The 14,454-nt window shown below is 26.9% G+C and overlaps 2 protein-coding genes across 10 annotated transcripts in view; both read left to right on the top strand.

Annotated features, from left to right (window-relative positions):
• Positions 1-2,720: 2,720 nt before the first annotated feature.
• LOC147806856 (transformation/transcription domain-associated protein-like) lies at positions 2,721-12,940 on the top strand. 6 transcript variants are annotated; one of them, XM_087167323.1, is made up of 6 exons: positions 2,721-2,903; positions 4,475-4,601; positions 5,114-5,163; positions 7,922-8,026; positions 8,811-8,894; positions 12,799-12,937. In XM_087167323.1, exons 1-5 carry the CDS (start codon positions 2,868-2,870, stop codon positions 8,883-8,885), a joined length of 393 nt encoding a protein of 130 aa, XP_087023449.1. In that variant the 5' UTR covers positions 2,721-2,867; the 3' UTR covers positions 8,886-8,894; positions 12,799-12,937. The 6 variants fall into 6 exon arrangements, 5 of the variants coding, with proteins under 5 accessions (XP_087023449.1, XP_087023450.1, XP_087023451.1 ...); XM_087167325.1 differs by lacking the exon at positions 12,799-12,937 and adding an exon at positions 10,912-11,008 and having other exon boundaries at positions 2,745-2,905; XR_015435307.1 differs by lacking the exon at positions 12,799-12,937 and adding an exon at positions 9,141-11,008 and having other exon boundaries at positions 2,749-2,905; positions 4,437-4,601; positions 8,811-9,095.
• Positions 12,828-14,454, top strand: part of LOC147806855 (transformation/transcription domain-associated protein-like) — a 19,094-nt gene continuing 17,467 nt past the window's right edge. For 2 of the 4 annotated variants that reach the window (XM_087167331.1, XM_087167328.1), the window contains exons 1-2: positions 12,836-12,965; positions 13,778-13,832. Coding sequence is in view for 1 of the 4 variants with exons in the window: in XM_087167329.1 (XP_087023455.1) it covers positions 12,960-12,965 (6 nt within the window). In the remaining 3 variants the exon portion in view is untranslated. Of the gene's footprint in view, positions 12,966-13,752; positions 13,833-14,454 lie in introns of all 4 variants that reach the window. The other 2 variants (XM_087167330.1, XM_087167329.1) reach the window with 2 other exon arrangements.

Below are 14,454 nucleotides of genomic sequence, written 5' to 3'. Positions count from 1 at the left end.
TTTCGAACCCAGGACCTTCGGGACTACATAACAACTTCGCCCACAGCCCTATCAACTGCGCCACGATTCACTTACCTGTCCCGCAAATATTTAGCTTAAAACACCTCCTCCCGGTTAGTCAACAAAACTTATTTTGACCCTTTGTGGGTCCACTAATAGGTATATAAAAAATTCCTTTGGTTCAATTTTTTGGTACATTAACCTCTAATTTCGTGCCGAGTTTGAAATTTATAGGTTAATGTTATAGGGAGTTACGGGATGTGATGTGTGCGTGCCTCCTGATATGACTTTTGTTCCTTTTTCAGCCATTATTTGCTCTTTAGCAAAGAAAAATAATTCTTTTCATATATAGAACACTCTATTCATTTAAAAATGTTGAAAAAGAAGTTAAAAAATTAACATAAAATAAAATAAATAAATAAATAAAAATTATCCGAAATTTATCCGTTTATTAGCTATTATTCGCTATTTCCTAAAAAAAGTAGTTATTTTTATATACAGAACACTTTGTTTACGTTAAAATATAAAAAATATATTAACATTAATCCAAGCTTCCGGTTTGCTCTCCTGGCACATTTTTCAGATTGCTACTACCCCATAACCGCAATCTGACGGCGAGGAATCCAAATCCATCAGGGGAAAAAAATGTTTATTCAGAGGAAGCACGTTTTGTGTCTGAGTTTATAATTTCTAGCTAATTAATTAGCATATTTAAGTTAGGTCCTTAACAACTAAAATCAAGTCTTACCATGGGAAAATTCGATCACTGAGTCAAAAGTTATTCTTGGTGTTCCGTTTTTTTTTCTTTCTTAGCCCAATGTACATGTAATGTACGTGTGTATGTATAGCGTATTTGTGTATAGCGCAGAAAACGCAAATGCTTCGAATAATTCAAATCGCAATTGTCGTATTATTTTAAACATTGCATATACATTTGAATAAAATTTTGTATTTTCTTTTCTGAAATATTTTATAATGATGTAAAAATCTATATACATGATGTATTGCATGATATGTAATATCGAATTCTATAATATCGGTATATAATAAAAGACGAAGCTCTTCGTCTTTCATTTCTGATCTTCTCACATACCAGGAAGTTGGAAAGGTAAAATTTGCGGTAAACAGAAAACTTTTAAAAATTTCAAATCGATACTTTTTCAGGTATTCGATGTTTTGTATTCGATGTAGGGGGAATAATTGGTATTAATTACTTATTTTTATTAGTTATTCAAATTATAATTATTGCTAAAATGAAATAAGTACTCAAATTTGGACCACGTAGTCCAAATTTGACTATTTATAATTTTGAGTATTGAGAATTTTTATTATAGAGTATTTTTATTATTGACTGTTTTTATTACTGAGTATTTTTATTATTGAGTATTTTTAGCATTGAGTATAGTAATATTTGTGTATTGAGTATTTGAGTCTTAAATAAATTTGAAATATTAAAAAAAAATCAGCAGAACTTAAGATATACTTAGGAGTAAGAGGGAGGAAAATGGATGGTAACAGAGTTCGCTAAAATAATTTTATTTAGTAATTTCTGTATTGCTTAGTAAATAGTGCATGGAATGACATTATAAAACTATTGTTCCATGTTTTACTGCTTCACAGCTATACAGAAAATTAAGTAAAATTATATCGCCGAATTATTCTACTACCATCCAAATCCTCTTGCTTACTCCAAAAATAAAAAGCAACGCAAGATAATATCAGAAAATACAAAATCTAATATTATATGGCATCGAAACTAGTGCAAAATAATATAACGGCGAAAGCTAGATAATATTAGTTTAAATAGAATCTAATGCAGAGCAAACAGCGACCTCTTGGATCTTTCTAATATTAGAAGTTGTGCAAGATAACGATAGATTTTACCAATTTTCTGATATTATCTAATATTAGGGGCTACTTAGGACTTGTTCTTATTGGGAGAATAAGAAAAACTAAGAGAAAGTTACTTTCAGGCTTTTATAATGAGCCCAATTACCCCTTTAATGCTAAATAACACGTTTTTACCAAGATCGATATCGCTAAATAGATTATGTATTTCTTCTGAAACAAAGGAAAAAAAAGGCTCAATTTTGATATTTTATAGCCATCAGGGTAATTAAACTATTCAACAGTTATGCTAGATAACACGTTTCCTCAAATTATACCCTTGTACTTAGCGCAGCATAGCCATTTCCGGCTTTTATTCAATTAAACCGTAAAGAGGTGGTTCATGGTGGTGGACGACTACGTAGAACCTTGAATCGATTAGTTTCTTTGGGCAGATGAACTCGCCGTCACACGCAAGTCTGAGAAAAGTTTTAACCCTTCGACTTGAATTTAAAATTCTAATGCTGAGAATGCAGAGAAAGCGTTGAACCACGATGCAAAACTGGTCACAGCAGATGACTCTAAAATTTGGACCATTCACGTTTTCGAATTTTTCGTATTCAGTGTGTACATTTTTTTGCGGCAATCCTGCCGAAAGCAACCCGAACCAACAAGGAGCCAAAGAACAATGTGGAACAGCGGAGTTCGAGTAGGTGGTCCTATTCTTCGCCGCCGCAACACTGTGTGCGAATCAAATTTTCTTTCGCATGATATTGGTGAAAATTATGAATGAATATTCACTAGCGAAAAATTCGCTTTTGAGATTCACTTTTGCATGCAGTGACAATGGCTTTTTACAAATTGAGTATTTCCATTTGAACGGGATAGTAACATTTGCAGAAATAGGCAACCGGATCCTTTACATAATTATGAAATCAGTTTGTAAACAAACAATAGGCTGTGATAACTATTCTCAATACTGAGCATTTCACTAAGCATACCCTTAATTATTTAATGAAAATAGTTTGAAATATTCCAGTATGTGTATCAGCATTAGTCAATGTCAATTAAGAATGGTGTGAGTTCTTTTTTTTTTATTTCTCATAGTAATAAGCGCAACTTAAGAATTATTTATATAAAAGCTCAGCAATTTTGCATTGCACATTTAAATGCAACTAATATTTTTCGAAGAAAATTTTGTGTAACATTTTTTTACATTTGAGCCGTGGAAATTTATCAAACCTAGTGCCGGTGTAAATGCAGTTGTTTTATCTTTATAATTATACAAGTTCAATGAGTCTAAATTGCTGTAATGACCGTTTTTCTATAATCTTTTTAATTCCTTTTTTTCTCCCTTTTTAAAATTGGTAAACCGTAGTTTTTGCAACTCTATTAAATTTTTATTGCCTTAATCACATATTGCTGTACGTTTATTTTACCTTGCTGTATCAAGTTTCTCATTATAGGAAGATTTCTGTATCGTTGTATAGTTTTGTCAGCTTTCATGTGATCCTTGATCCTTGAAAAAGCTTTCAGAGTGATCCTTGAGAAACTAAAAAAAAAAAACATAAAAGGGGGGCTACTGAAAGGATATTACTCATAGCCGTCCTTAGACAAATTTCTACTTGTTTTATTTATTTTTTTTAGTTTGCAAATTTAAAATAATTTTGTTACCTTATAGTCGGCATGACAGATCAGGATACAGAAATATTCCCCTCATTATTCAGGCATGAAAGTTTTCAGCGTTTACACTGAAATCAGCTTTTTTCAAAGCTTTTTAAGCTCCATACATTTATTAATTTCATAATGTTTGATTGTGTTTATATAGAATTCAGCTTTTTTTGCTAACTGGTTCTTTCATCCCTGATTATTACTATATAGAAACTTAACTAATAATTGTAAATAAAATTCTGCTTTCTTAGTTAATCTGTGTGAAAATATTACGCAATTGTTGAACCTTATGTGAGGGTAAACTAATCAAGGGTAACCAAGTTCATGGCTGTTGGAGTATAACTACCGGTACTTTTCGCTTCACTGGGAGCAAGCGAATAGTCACTAAAAATGTATGCATGTGCTTGTCTTAGTTGTTATTATGTGTTTGTGAGAATATGTACTAAAGACCTAATAAATATTAACCAGATCTGAAAGTGCGAGCATGTAAGAGGCAAAAATTAAATCCACAGTTCCTAAAGCATTATGAGTTTGTAGTTATATATTGTTTTGATTTTGGATTATAAATCTCAAAATAACTGAAACTCTACTTTTTTAAAAAGGTATCTAGTATAAAATCTAAGTAAATATGTGCACTACATATAAACACGATAAAGCAAACTCATGTTATCTCATTCGCTTTTGTTTGGACCAGAGGTGTCATTATATTGGGCGTCAACTATATTTATATTATTTTATAGAATATAACTCAGCTAGAGACTGAAACTTTAAGTGGTCGTTAAGTGAAAACTCTAATATAACATTTCTTGTTCTTATAAAACAGAATAATCTGTTTTTTTTTTTTTAAATTTCTAATACATGTTTACTTTTAGCCTATGAATAATTGTAGTCCTTACAATTTATGCAAATTCCTAAAAATATTAAAGTTTTTTTTATAGAATTGTTAAAACTGGAGGTGAGTTTTATCACTGAATAGCTTTTTCTGGAGTCCTTAAGCATGGCAAGGATACCAGTAATGAGTGTATCAGCATCCATTAATGATCCTGTTGCTGTTGTGAATACTTACTGTTCATATGTATCAATGCTCAAAGATCCTGTTGCAAGTAAGTTTAATACTTAGTCATTGGGAATTCAAAAATCAGAATTTATTTTCACTTGAAAATTTCTCATAGCAATTTAGTATTTGAGATTACATGGATGGATGTACCTAATGAACAACTATATACTTATGGCTCATGTTACTTTGTTGGTAATGTTTACAATTCTCATACATTGATATTCACAAGAAATAAAATAACCTAAGTAATATACTTATAAATAAATCTTACTTATCTACTTAAATCTTACTTACTTAAAGATAATTTATGTACTTATAAGTAAATCATTGTATTTATCTGCACCTGATCAAAAATTATACTTAAATATTCTTACTTTTCATTTTTAATTTAATCAAATCCACATTTCTTTTTAAAGCAAAACTTTGATCAAATATATTTTATACATTTATTGTAGTAACCTATAATTATAGCTTATTTTATTTATTTGTCTGTCATTAATTCACTTTTCCTATTGATTTTTATATTGCATAACTTTAATTTTCTCTTTTCTTTTATAGAGGATGAAAGTAAATTGAAAGCTTTGCCAGAATCGAGTGGAGAGCTTGAAGTAAGATTTAAATTTAATATAGTAAAATGCAATATTCAGAATGTCATTGTATGGAGAATTCGAAATTTATTTTTTCAGTTTCAGGAATGACAGTTCATTTTTCATAATTTCGCAGATTATATATGCCACAATTAAAGTCATTGTGCCGTTAAGCCCAGCATTCAATTCAATTTTGACTACCGAATTACAGGAACCTTTTTAAACCCCTCCCCATTTTCTAGATATTTAAATTTGCCTCCGATTTTTTGATTTCATTTTTCACTTTTTTACCAATTTTTTTTCTTTAACAATTGACAGTTTAGTTTCCCATATATTGATAAATTTATTTATTTAGAAATTAATGTTTTAGCACCAATTGTATGAAGATCATTGAATTTAATTGAATGGCAAATAAGAATTTAAATTCTAAGAATTAAGGAGCATTCAAGTGATTGACTCAAAAGCTTTTTAAAAACTGTTTAAGCAAGCTGAGACACAAAAAACACTATTTATCCTCCCTCCTATATTAGTATTAATAGACTATTAATGATAAACATGTTATTAGTTTTATTACTCTAATGAAGAAAAAAAAATATTTATTTTGATACATCACAGTTTGAATTTGAAACTTAAAGACTAGAGGCACACCATTGAAATCAAACGTACTACGTTTATAAAAATATTTTTTTAAATAATAAATAAAAATAAAAGAATTTGAATATATGTTTAACTAACAATAATGAAAAGAATATTTTTATAATTCCATTTTAGTTTTGAGATTATTGAAACGTTACTTCAATTAGATTAAAGAAATCTTCAACTCAATTACAGATTTGAAATATATATTGGTATGAGTAAAATATTGATGAATTGATACTGTTCATTTTTTTAATGCAAGAGTCTCCTCAAATTTTTCTATGTCTTGAGTAGAACTATTATTTGTTGTTCTGTATTGATAAAATTTTTATGGGAACTGTTAAAACTTTTTGCTATGAACAAGTAATTTTTTTGCTGTGAAATTTTATTTTATTACTATTAAGTGGAGTAAATTATACTTCTTAATTAACTGTTCCAAAAAATGCTCTGTCGTTCCAAATCTGTTCTGATTTTGTCCTATTTTATTTAGTTTTGAGTTGCTGTCCTGATTTTTTCGTTGGCCTGCTACAAAGCCTGTTTAATGTCTTCAGCTTTGGCAATGTTTGTATTTTATTTAATAATAATGTATAAAGGCTTCTTTTTTATTTAAATCTATTGCAATTTTTTGTCTATTCAAGTTATTAGAGATTTATTAATTGTTTTTAAATTTACTAGCAAATAGGAAATTCCATATTTTCATCATATAATTTCAAAATTAAATTTGAGAACTCTAGGTACTTCTCATTATATAATCTGTCTCATAATCTGTCTGTTGTCTAATATTTTATTGACAATTTTTTTAAAAGGTAACTAATCGGGCCTAATTTGAATTTTAATATTATGATATATTGTCATGAAACATACATATTTCACAGTGTATTACAATATTTTTAAAGTTTAACTATTGACTTTGGTCCAGTTTTTGTTAACCAAACAAAATATAAAATTCAACGTAATATTATAATCTATAATTATCAATGTCAATACTCCTGAAATTATCACATTCTATATTTATCATTTTCAATAAAGAGTGCAATTTTTTGATGTTCAAGAACTGTAATTGATAATTGCAGGGTACCCGCGCACCTGGAAAGTCATGAAAAATCATGGAGAGTCATGAATTTCAGCATTGAACAAAATTTGTCATGAAATGTCATGATTTTAACTATTTTTTTAAAAAAACAAACATGAAAAGTCATGGATTTAGGTTGCCTAAAAATCTAATTTTTAAAATGGAATTTACCCTCCTCTCCAATATCATGGTGTTCAGAATATCTGAATTTGTAATAAAATCCCCACTCACAATTATATTTCATTAAAATATAGAGTGTTTTTATCCTGTTCTTTAAAAATTATAGTGTTCTTTCAAAAAATGAAAGAAAAACCATTTCTAGAGCAAATTATCTTTTAAACTTCTGTGATTTCAGAATTTTTGTTATTTATTTTTTTTATTTTATCAATTTTAAATTCTAGCTGAAGCAAACCAGTCATTGGCAAATTTTTTATTCCGAAATGAGAACAGGAAAATCAGGTGTATTTCTTTCCTTTCCGATGAATAAGAAAAGTATCTTTAGAATGTAATTCTGCGGGAAAAAAGAAAAATATTTGATTTTGTATTTTTTCAGCTATTTTATTGCTTCAACTCTTTCTTTACTCTGTGTTTTAAATTTAAAATCTATAAATATGAAGATGCAGACTATAACAATTTTGGTTATACCTATCATTTCAGTGAATGTTTTTATAATGCTTTTTAAAATTTATTGTGCCTTAAAGCCTGGCAGTTTTTGTAGTAGAAAATAGTAAGTTCGTTAAGTCATGAAAAATTCTTGGAATTAATCATGGAAAGTCATGAATTTGAAAATCTAAAATGTAGCAAATATCCTGTAATTGTGTTTTTGATATTTATCATTGTTGAAAATTATCATATACTCAATATGTATTCAAATTTACTCAATATAAATCAAACATTGTTATCACAATGGTTAAGAATGGTTTTGTTGCTCAACTCTAGCAGCTAATATGATTCTTGTTGTGGTTTTGAAAATATTTGCTTAAAGTTATTATTTAATTATATATTTTTATTTGCTTTTTTATTACGATTTCCTTAAAAAATATTTCTACTGAATTTTATTATTTTTTTCAGCAACTTCGTAAGACAATTGTAGAAATAATTCATACGCTCCCTGCTAATAATCATTTGCTACCTGATAGCAAACCAATCTTGTCTTTAATGTTCAAATCATTGGAAGTAAGTAGCAACTATCTTCTTAATAAGTGACTCAATTATATATATATAATATATATTATTAAAAAAAACTTTAATTAATAAGTTGTGTGTAAATCAACCAGCAGATATGTATATTTTCAAATAGTAAAAATTATTGATCAAATTAATTTCCCTAACATTATAGGCAGAACAAGAACTTACAGTATGTTTTTGTTCTGCATGCATTGTTATTTGTTGAGTATAATTGAAATACATAAAAATCAAGAGCATGGATCTAGAAAAGTTTAAACTTCTAGGATTTTATTTTTATGAGCCATGCTGTTTGATTAAAAAAAGTGTTAAATTTTACTGAAATATTGGGCTGTAAGTCTTTAGGCAACCATGTGCCCAGGATTTGTAAGCCCGTAATTATAAATAATATTATAAGTAAAATTAAATTTATCTCACCGAGGTAATACTAATACAAAAATTATGCAAAGTGAAGTTTATTTGGTAAAAATTTTGAATAGCTGAAAATATTTTTTGAAAACTGAAAATTTTCTTCTCTAGCTCTACATTTTATAATAATAAATAATTATAAATTACTTAACTACATTAGATTGATATTTACATCTGAACAGATTAGCTAATAAAATGTTGCTGTTTATTAACTTAGAATTTTGTTGCTTTCATAAAAACTTAGAGAAATTATGCAGATATTTTTCTCAGCATATATTTCCTCTATATGTTTAATGTTGGAATTTTATGACTTCTCCTATACTGATTTTATTGATGTTTTATTTTTATTCAAATATTCATATTTTAGGTGGAAAATGAGGAAAACATGTTAGTAGTTTTCAGAATAATCATGGAATTTCATAAGACCTTCAGGCCACCATGAAGCGTGGAAGTAAGAATGTGTTACTTATATGGTTTATCATATTCAGTGAATTTGCTTTTGTATTAATACATTTCTCACATGTACAGATTCTTTGAAAACTATTTTATTAATCAACTTTTGTAAATTTTTGCATTACATTGAGTGGAATGTGTTTCTATAGGTTTTTTAACTTTCATTTGCATGGGGAAAAGAATATTGACTTAAGTGGATGTATCTTATAAGAGATATATGTATATATGTATAAGAGATATATAGAATATAATGTATCTTATAAGAGATTTATTTTAGATTTTTCACTTGTTTGATTAATTAGTTATTTTGCACTTAAGAGTTTAAAAAGATATTAATATAGGCTTCCATTACAATGACAAATGCTAATATGAATAATTTTTGATAAAATGAGAGAAGGAAAGAAAGGAGGATAATAGTTCTGCGAAGAATCAATTTATAAATAAGGCTTATAAGCCATAATTTGCCATATAAATGTCAATGATCACAAGGAGTTAACTCATTTTAAATTCTCTGTACAGAAATTTCTTGGCAAATTGTTCCTAAAGTTTTCTTGTTTTAATTTCTCAAGGTTTTTAATGTACATTGCTTAAAAAAATTCCATATTCTTTGCTTTTATTTAATGAAAAATTCTGAGGAATATCGATGAGTATTGTTTTTCCAATCCAAATTGCTATGATCCTTAAATAATTTTTTTTTTTGAATAATAATGAATCTTAGTCACAAATTTATTTTTTAAATATTATAAAATGCTATTTTTGCACTAAATTTAAATGAAAGTCATAGTGAAAAAAATGAATATATTGTGGGTTTCTTTTAATCTTAGTGTGACTAACTCAAAATATTAGGGTATGTGAAATATCAATGATTCCCCCACAACACAACTGGAAAATTGTACTTTGAATTATTTTTACTTTTGTGATTATTTTAAAGTCCAGTGTGAAAGAAACCTTTAAAATTTTCATGATTTATAAAGTAGAGAAAAATAAATAAAAGAAGCTTTATGGAGAAATATAGAAATTCTCTTTATTCAGTGTTTATAAGTTTCTCCATTCATTGGTAATTTGTTCTAAATAAATCTTTTTAATGTAATTAAAACCTCTTTTTTTATTTCTATGGTTTAAATACTTTTTTTATTCACTTAATTTATATTGTTTGTTTTGGTACTCTTCACCATCCTGTTAAACCACAATATACCAAAACGTCAAGCATATTAAAATAAAACTTAAGTGAGTGAGAAATCTAAGGGTTGCATGCAGTGATGTGAAAATAATGATATATTTAAAAAATTTAGCTATTATTAATACCTCAAAAATACAAAAAATCATAAAGAATAGTATAATCATCTTGTGACTTCAAAGCAAAAGAAAACTTAAATCTATCAAATTTAAATCTATGTATTAAAATGAAGTAGATTTCATCATAAATTTAGTAACTTGTAAATATTTTAACTCAATGCAATTTTCTGCAGTAGTTCTTTTTTTTTTTAAAAAAAACTGTATATTCTTTTTAACTTCTTGTTGAAATTTTACGAAACATTTATGTGTTTTTTTCTTTTGAAATTTTAATTAAAAACGATTGACTGCAGGCACTTTCTTTTGTAGTGTCTGTTGTTTATTTAATCAGAATTGGTTTATGGCAAACTTTTTATTGAAGAAGAAAAAATATTATGTTTAAATATTTAATACTCTGCATTGTTCAATATGAATACAGTTTTGTGATATATAAACAAGCTCCACCGTTATTGTGATAACATATGAAATTATAATAATTATATGATGTATTTCCCATATCGTATAACTATCATAACATCATGATATTAATTATGATTATATTAAGAAAGGCAAAATATTTGAAAGAGCATTAGTGTAATGTATGATTATTATTAGTATGATTCTTAACAGAATCATGAAATCAGTTGGTTATATTATCATGTTGCATACTGATTGAAAGAAGAAAATATATTCTAAATTGTAAAAAAATAATTAAGCTTTTGTGATTTTCCAATTATTTTTAGATACAGACGTTTCTGCTTTATGTAAAGACTATTTACAAAGATCTGCCTAATTACTTGCATCTTATGTTTGAACTACGGCCTATTCCAAAAGTAAAAATTTTATCGGCAGCTACATCGGAACCGTTATTGAAAGAAACATTTACCATAGCACTGATTCAAATTAAGAAAAGTTAAAAAAGGGGCCCAGATTCAACTACTCAGATGGTGAGTAAAAAAAATTTTAGCACCTGTGTATCAGTTTTTTTTTAGTTATTAAATTAATTATTAGTGCATTTAATATGAAAATTTCAAGTCTTGTGTTTGAAAGCCTTTTTAAATACATGCAGATTAGATTATTCTATTTTTTCTCTTTCATTTCCTGAGTAAGCAAAAAAAAATATAGTTATTTGGCTAATAAACCATTATAAAATTTAAACTATTTGACGTAGCTTTGGTAATATTTAAAAATTAACTTATTCACAAGTATGGAAAGGTTTCCATTCCTAAAAAAGCCTTAAATTTAAATATGGTTTCAGGAGCCCATTGAAAGGTCTGTTTTTTCTTTCTAAACCTTCCTAAAGCTCATTCATATTCTAATTTTGAAGACTTTAATTGCATTTTAGAATTGTTTTCATTATTATTCTCAATGCTATTAAATTTCAAAAATGATATTCAAGTAAAATTAAAAAAGTTATGAAGTAACTTCATTTAAAAATTAATGTGAGGAGCATTTTTTTCGTAATTTAATTCTAAAACGTGCTTGGAATCTTTTTTCTTCCTTAATTAGTTCGAACTTCAGGTCAATTTTTAGTGGTATATACTTTAACATCTCTTAAAGAAAAAATCATGTATGCATACTTTCAATCTGTATAAGCCTTCTAAATTAAGCTGAAGATATTTTAATTTTAATGATAATAATGCAATAAATTTAGAATTGGAAAGCTTACTTTTCAAGCTAAATTTATGATGTTTCAATTTGAATGACTTACAAAAATTAAAAAATAACCTTGTTAAGTCATTGAAAAGACACTGTATTAGTGTATTATTTATTTAACTTACAACATTACCTGTATCCTTTTACATTGGGTTAGTTCTCTGCCTTGGAGATTTTGGAACTTGCTCTTAGGTATTCTAGCTATATAATTCAAAAACAGAATTTTTTTTATTTGCTTTAAATTTGAGATAAATATTAGAGTTATTGAATTTTTTTTATTAACAAACAATTTTGTATTGAATTAAAACATTTTGAAAATAAACTTTAATTTTTTATGCAAGTAATTTCAATGGTACACAGACAGTTTTTTATTTTATCCTTTTAAAAAAAATTCATATGAATTTAGAAATTGAAAATTTGATTGATGATAAAATTGAAGGATCAAGGCAGAATCAGTAAGAATGTTCATTAGGTTTCCAAAAATTATGAATTGTATTCAATTATTTTTTAAAATTTTGAATTTTTCTTGTTTGTTTTTCTTGATAGAATTATTTAAAATATTGTTAAAAAAATTATTAAATTGAGAAAAATGATGTGACGTGAAAAATATGAACTGGATCATTCAAAAAGTCAACTTTCAAATGACTGTTTACTTTTCTGAAACCGACAGGACTTCAAGCAAGCTCCAAAAGCTCCCTGTCCCTGAACTCACTCATCCTCTTATAAATGTCATACTTTGTTGCTTATAATACATAATGAAGGCATAACAATTTATTGTATTGATAAAGTTTAATTGGTTGTTCTCTTGACCAAATTAAATAACATGATTCTCCAGTTTTATGTGTGTTTGATGAAAAATGCTTAGCTAAAAATTACAAAATTACTTTCTTCTATACTTTCTGGCATTAAAAATTGTTACTTTGTGATTTTTCTTTTTTTTTTTATATTGTTCATATATTTGATTTCTTTTACAGGTCAATTTAATCCCAAAGGCTACTATGTCCTTAAAGGCACTGGCAGAGCTACCTATAATTGTTGTCTTGATGTACCAGCTATATAAAATAAGTGTTCATAAAGATGTCACAGAATTTACACCATTGATAATGACAACTATTACTTTACAACTCACAGCTCAATGGAGGTAACTTAATTTTAATATTACTTACATATTTTTTGATAATAGCAAGTTTAATATTAGTGACTATGCTTCAATGTTGAAATAGGCTATGAAGTGATAAAGGTTTTAATAATTGCCTCTTTGTTTGCCAAATTACTCTTAGATGATAATTTATCCATATAAGATAACTGAGAAATCTCTGGAAGTATTAAAAATGTTCCACTTGCTTTAAATTCCAGAAATTGGAAGCAGTTTTCAGTTGATAATGATCATTGTCAATATTTACATAACTTTCGATTTATCTGGCATTGATTCTCATATTTGCTATAAACTATTTGCTTTATTAAAATTTTCTTGTATCTAAATAAAAACTAATTTAAATTTAGCTACATGAAATATCACTAAAATATATAATTTTGATTAATTTCAGGACAGTCATGAAAAAATAATTTTTTAATTTTATAGAAAATCTCATGCATCCAATAAAGTTTCAATTAATTCGCAGCATGTCCTATATAAGATAACAATAAAGTATTCTCTTTGATAAAATGCATCTCAATGTGGATATATAATTATTTAATTCTTATTCTGTTTGGATCAAATCATCTAAACTTAGAATGTATTTTTTTTTAAATATTTTACAACCAGCTCATAATTTAATTAAGAAATAGTTAGCCTGTGAAATCTTTGTCAATATCACAAGAATTTTGATATTTTTAAGTCTTTTTTTAAAATAAAAGCTTGTTAATATTTTTTTGATTAAAACAAATGCTGTATCCAAATGAAATCTGATTTATTTTATTGGTCTTAGTTTTTATTCTTATCTTTGATTGAAGCTGGAATATCTTTCCTTGTTCTTTGAAAAAGCTTGCAGCAAAAATATTGCAAAGTGTGAGTAAGTTTTTTTTCTAAATATCTTAAAACAATGTTCTATATTCAACTAAAAAAATTGTCTGAGGAATATTGATGATATCATGTATAATGTATTTTATTACTTTGTTACACTTATTAAAAATAAAACTTTCTTAATTGAAGCAAATATTTTACTATGGGGTACAATGTAACCTATTAAGTTGATCAGCCCACTAGGTATACCAAGACTATAATTGACACCACTCTTGTATCACCTCTTAATATACTGCCCTCTTCTCAAACTAGGCTATCAAATTGGTACATTACAAATGGTCAACTTGCATGATTTTTGCTGTAAAATATATTTTATTGATTTTGATCTTGATTGTTGTTTTATCCTTGACTCGCTTGTCATTTTAATTTCATTTTTATAATGTTTACAGTCAAAATATTGCAGAAAATATAGAGAGAAACTTTTTAAATTAACTACTTGCATGCAGGATATACCTTAATGTCTTTCTTTTTGACTTATTTTATGTTTTATACCAAATGATCAAGTCAGAGTGGTTTTATACAGTAAAACTCTTCAGTATTGTTTTTTACTTATTCAATTGTATTCTGTGAAAGAATTTTATGTTCAATGACTCTGTGGGACAAAGTT

Source organism: Parasteatoda tepidariorum, chromosome 7, assembly GCF_982258835.1.
Source record: "Parasteatoda tepidariorum strain Cologne lab strain chromosome 7, Ptep-v5.0, whole genome shotgun sequence".
Classification (NCBI taxonomy): Eukaryota; Metazoa; Arthropoda; class Arachnida; order Araneae; family Theridiidae; genus Parasteatoda; species Parasteatoda tepidariorum.
The sequence above is the reverse complement of the archived record's forward strand: the minus strand, read 5'-3'. Positions and strand labels throughout refer to the sequence as shown.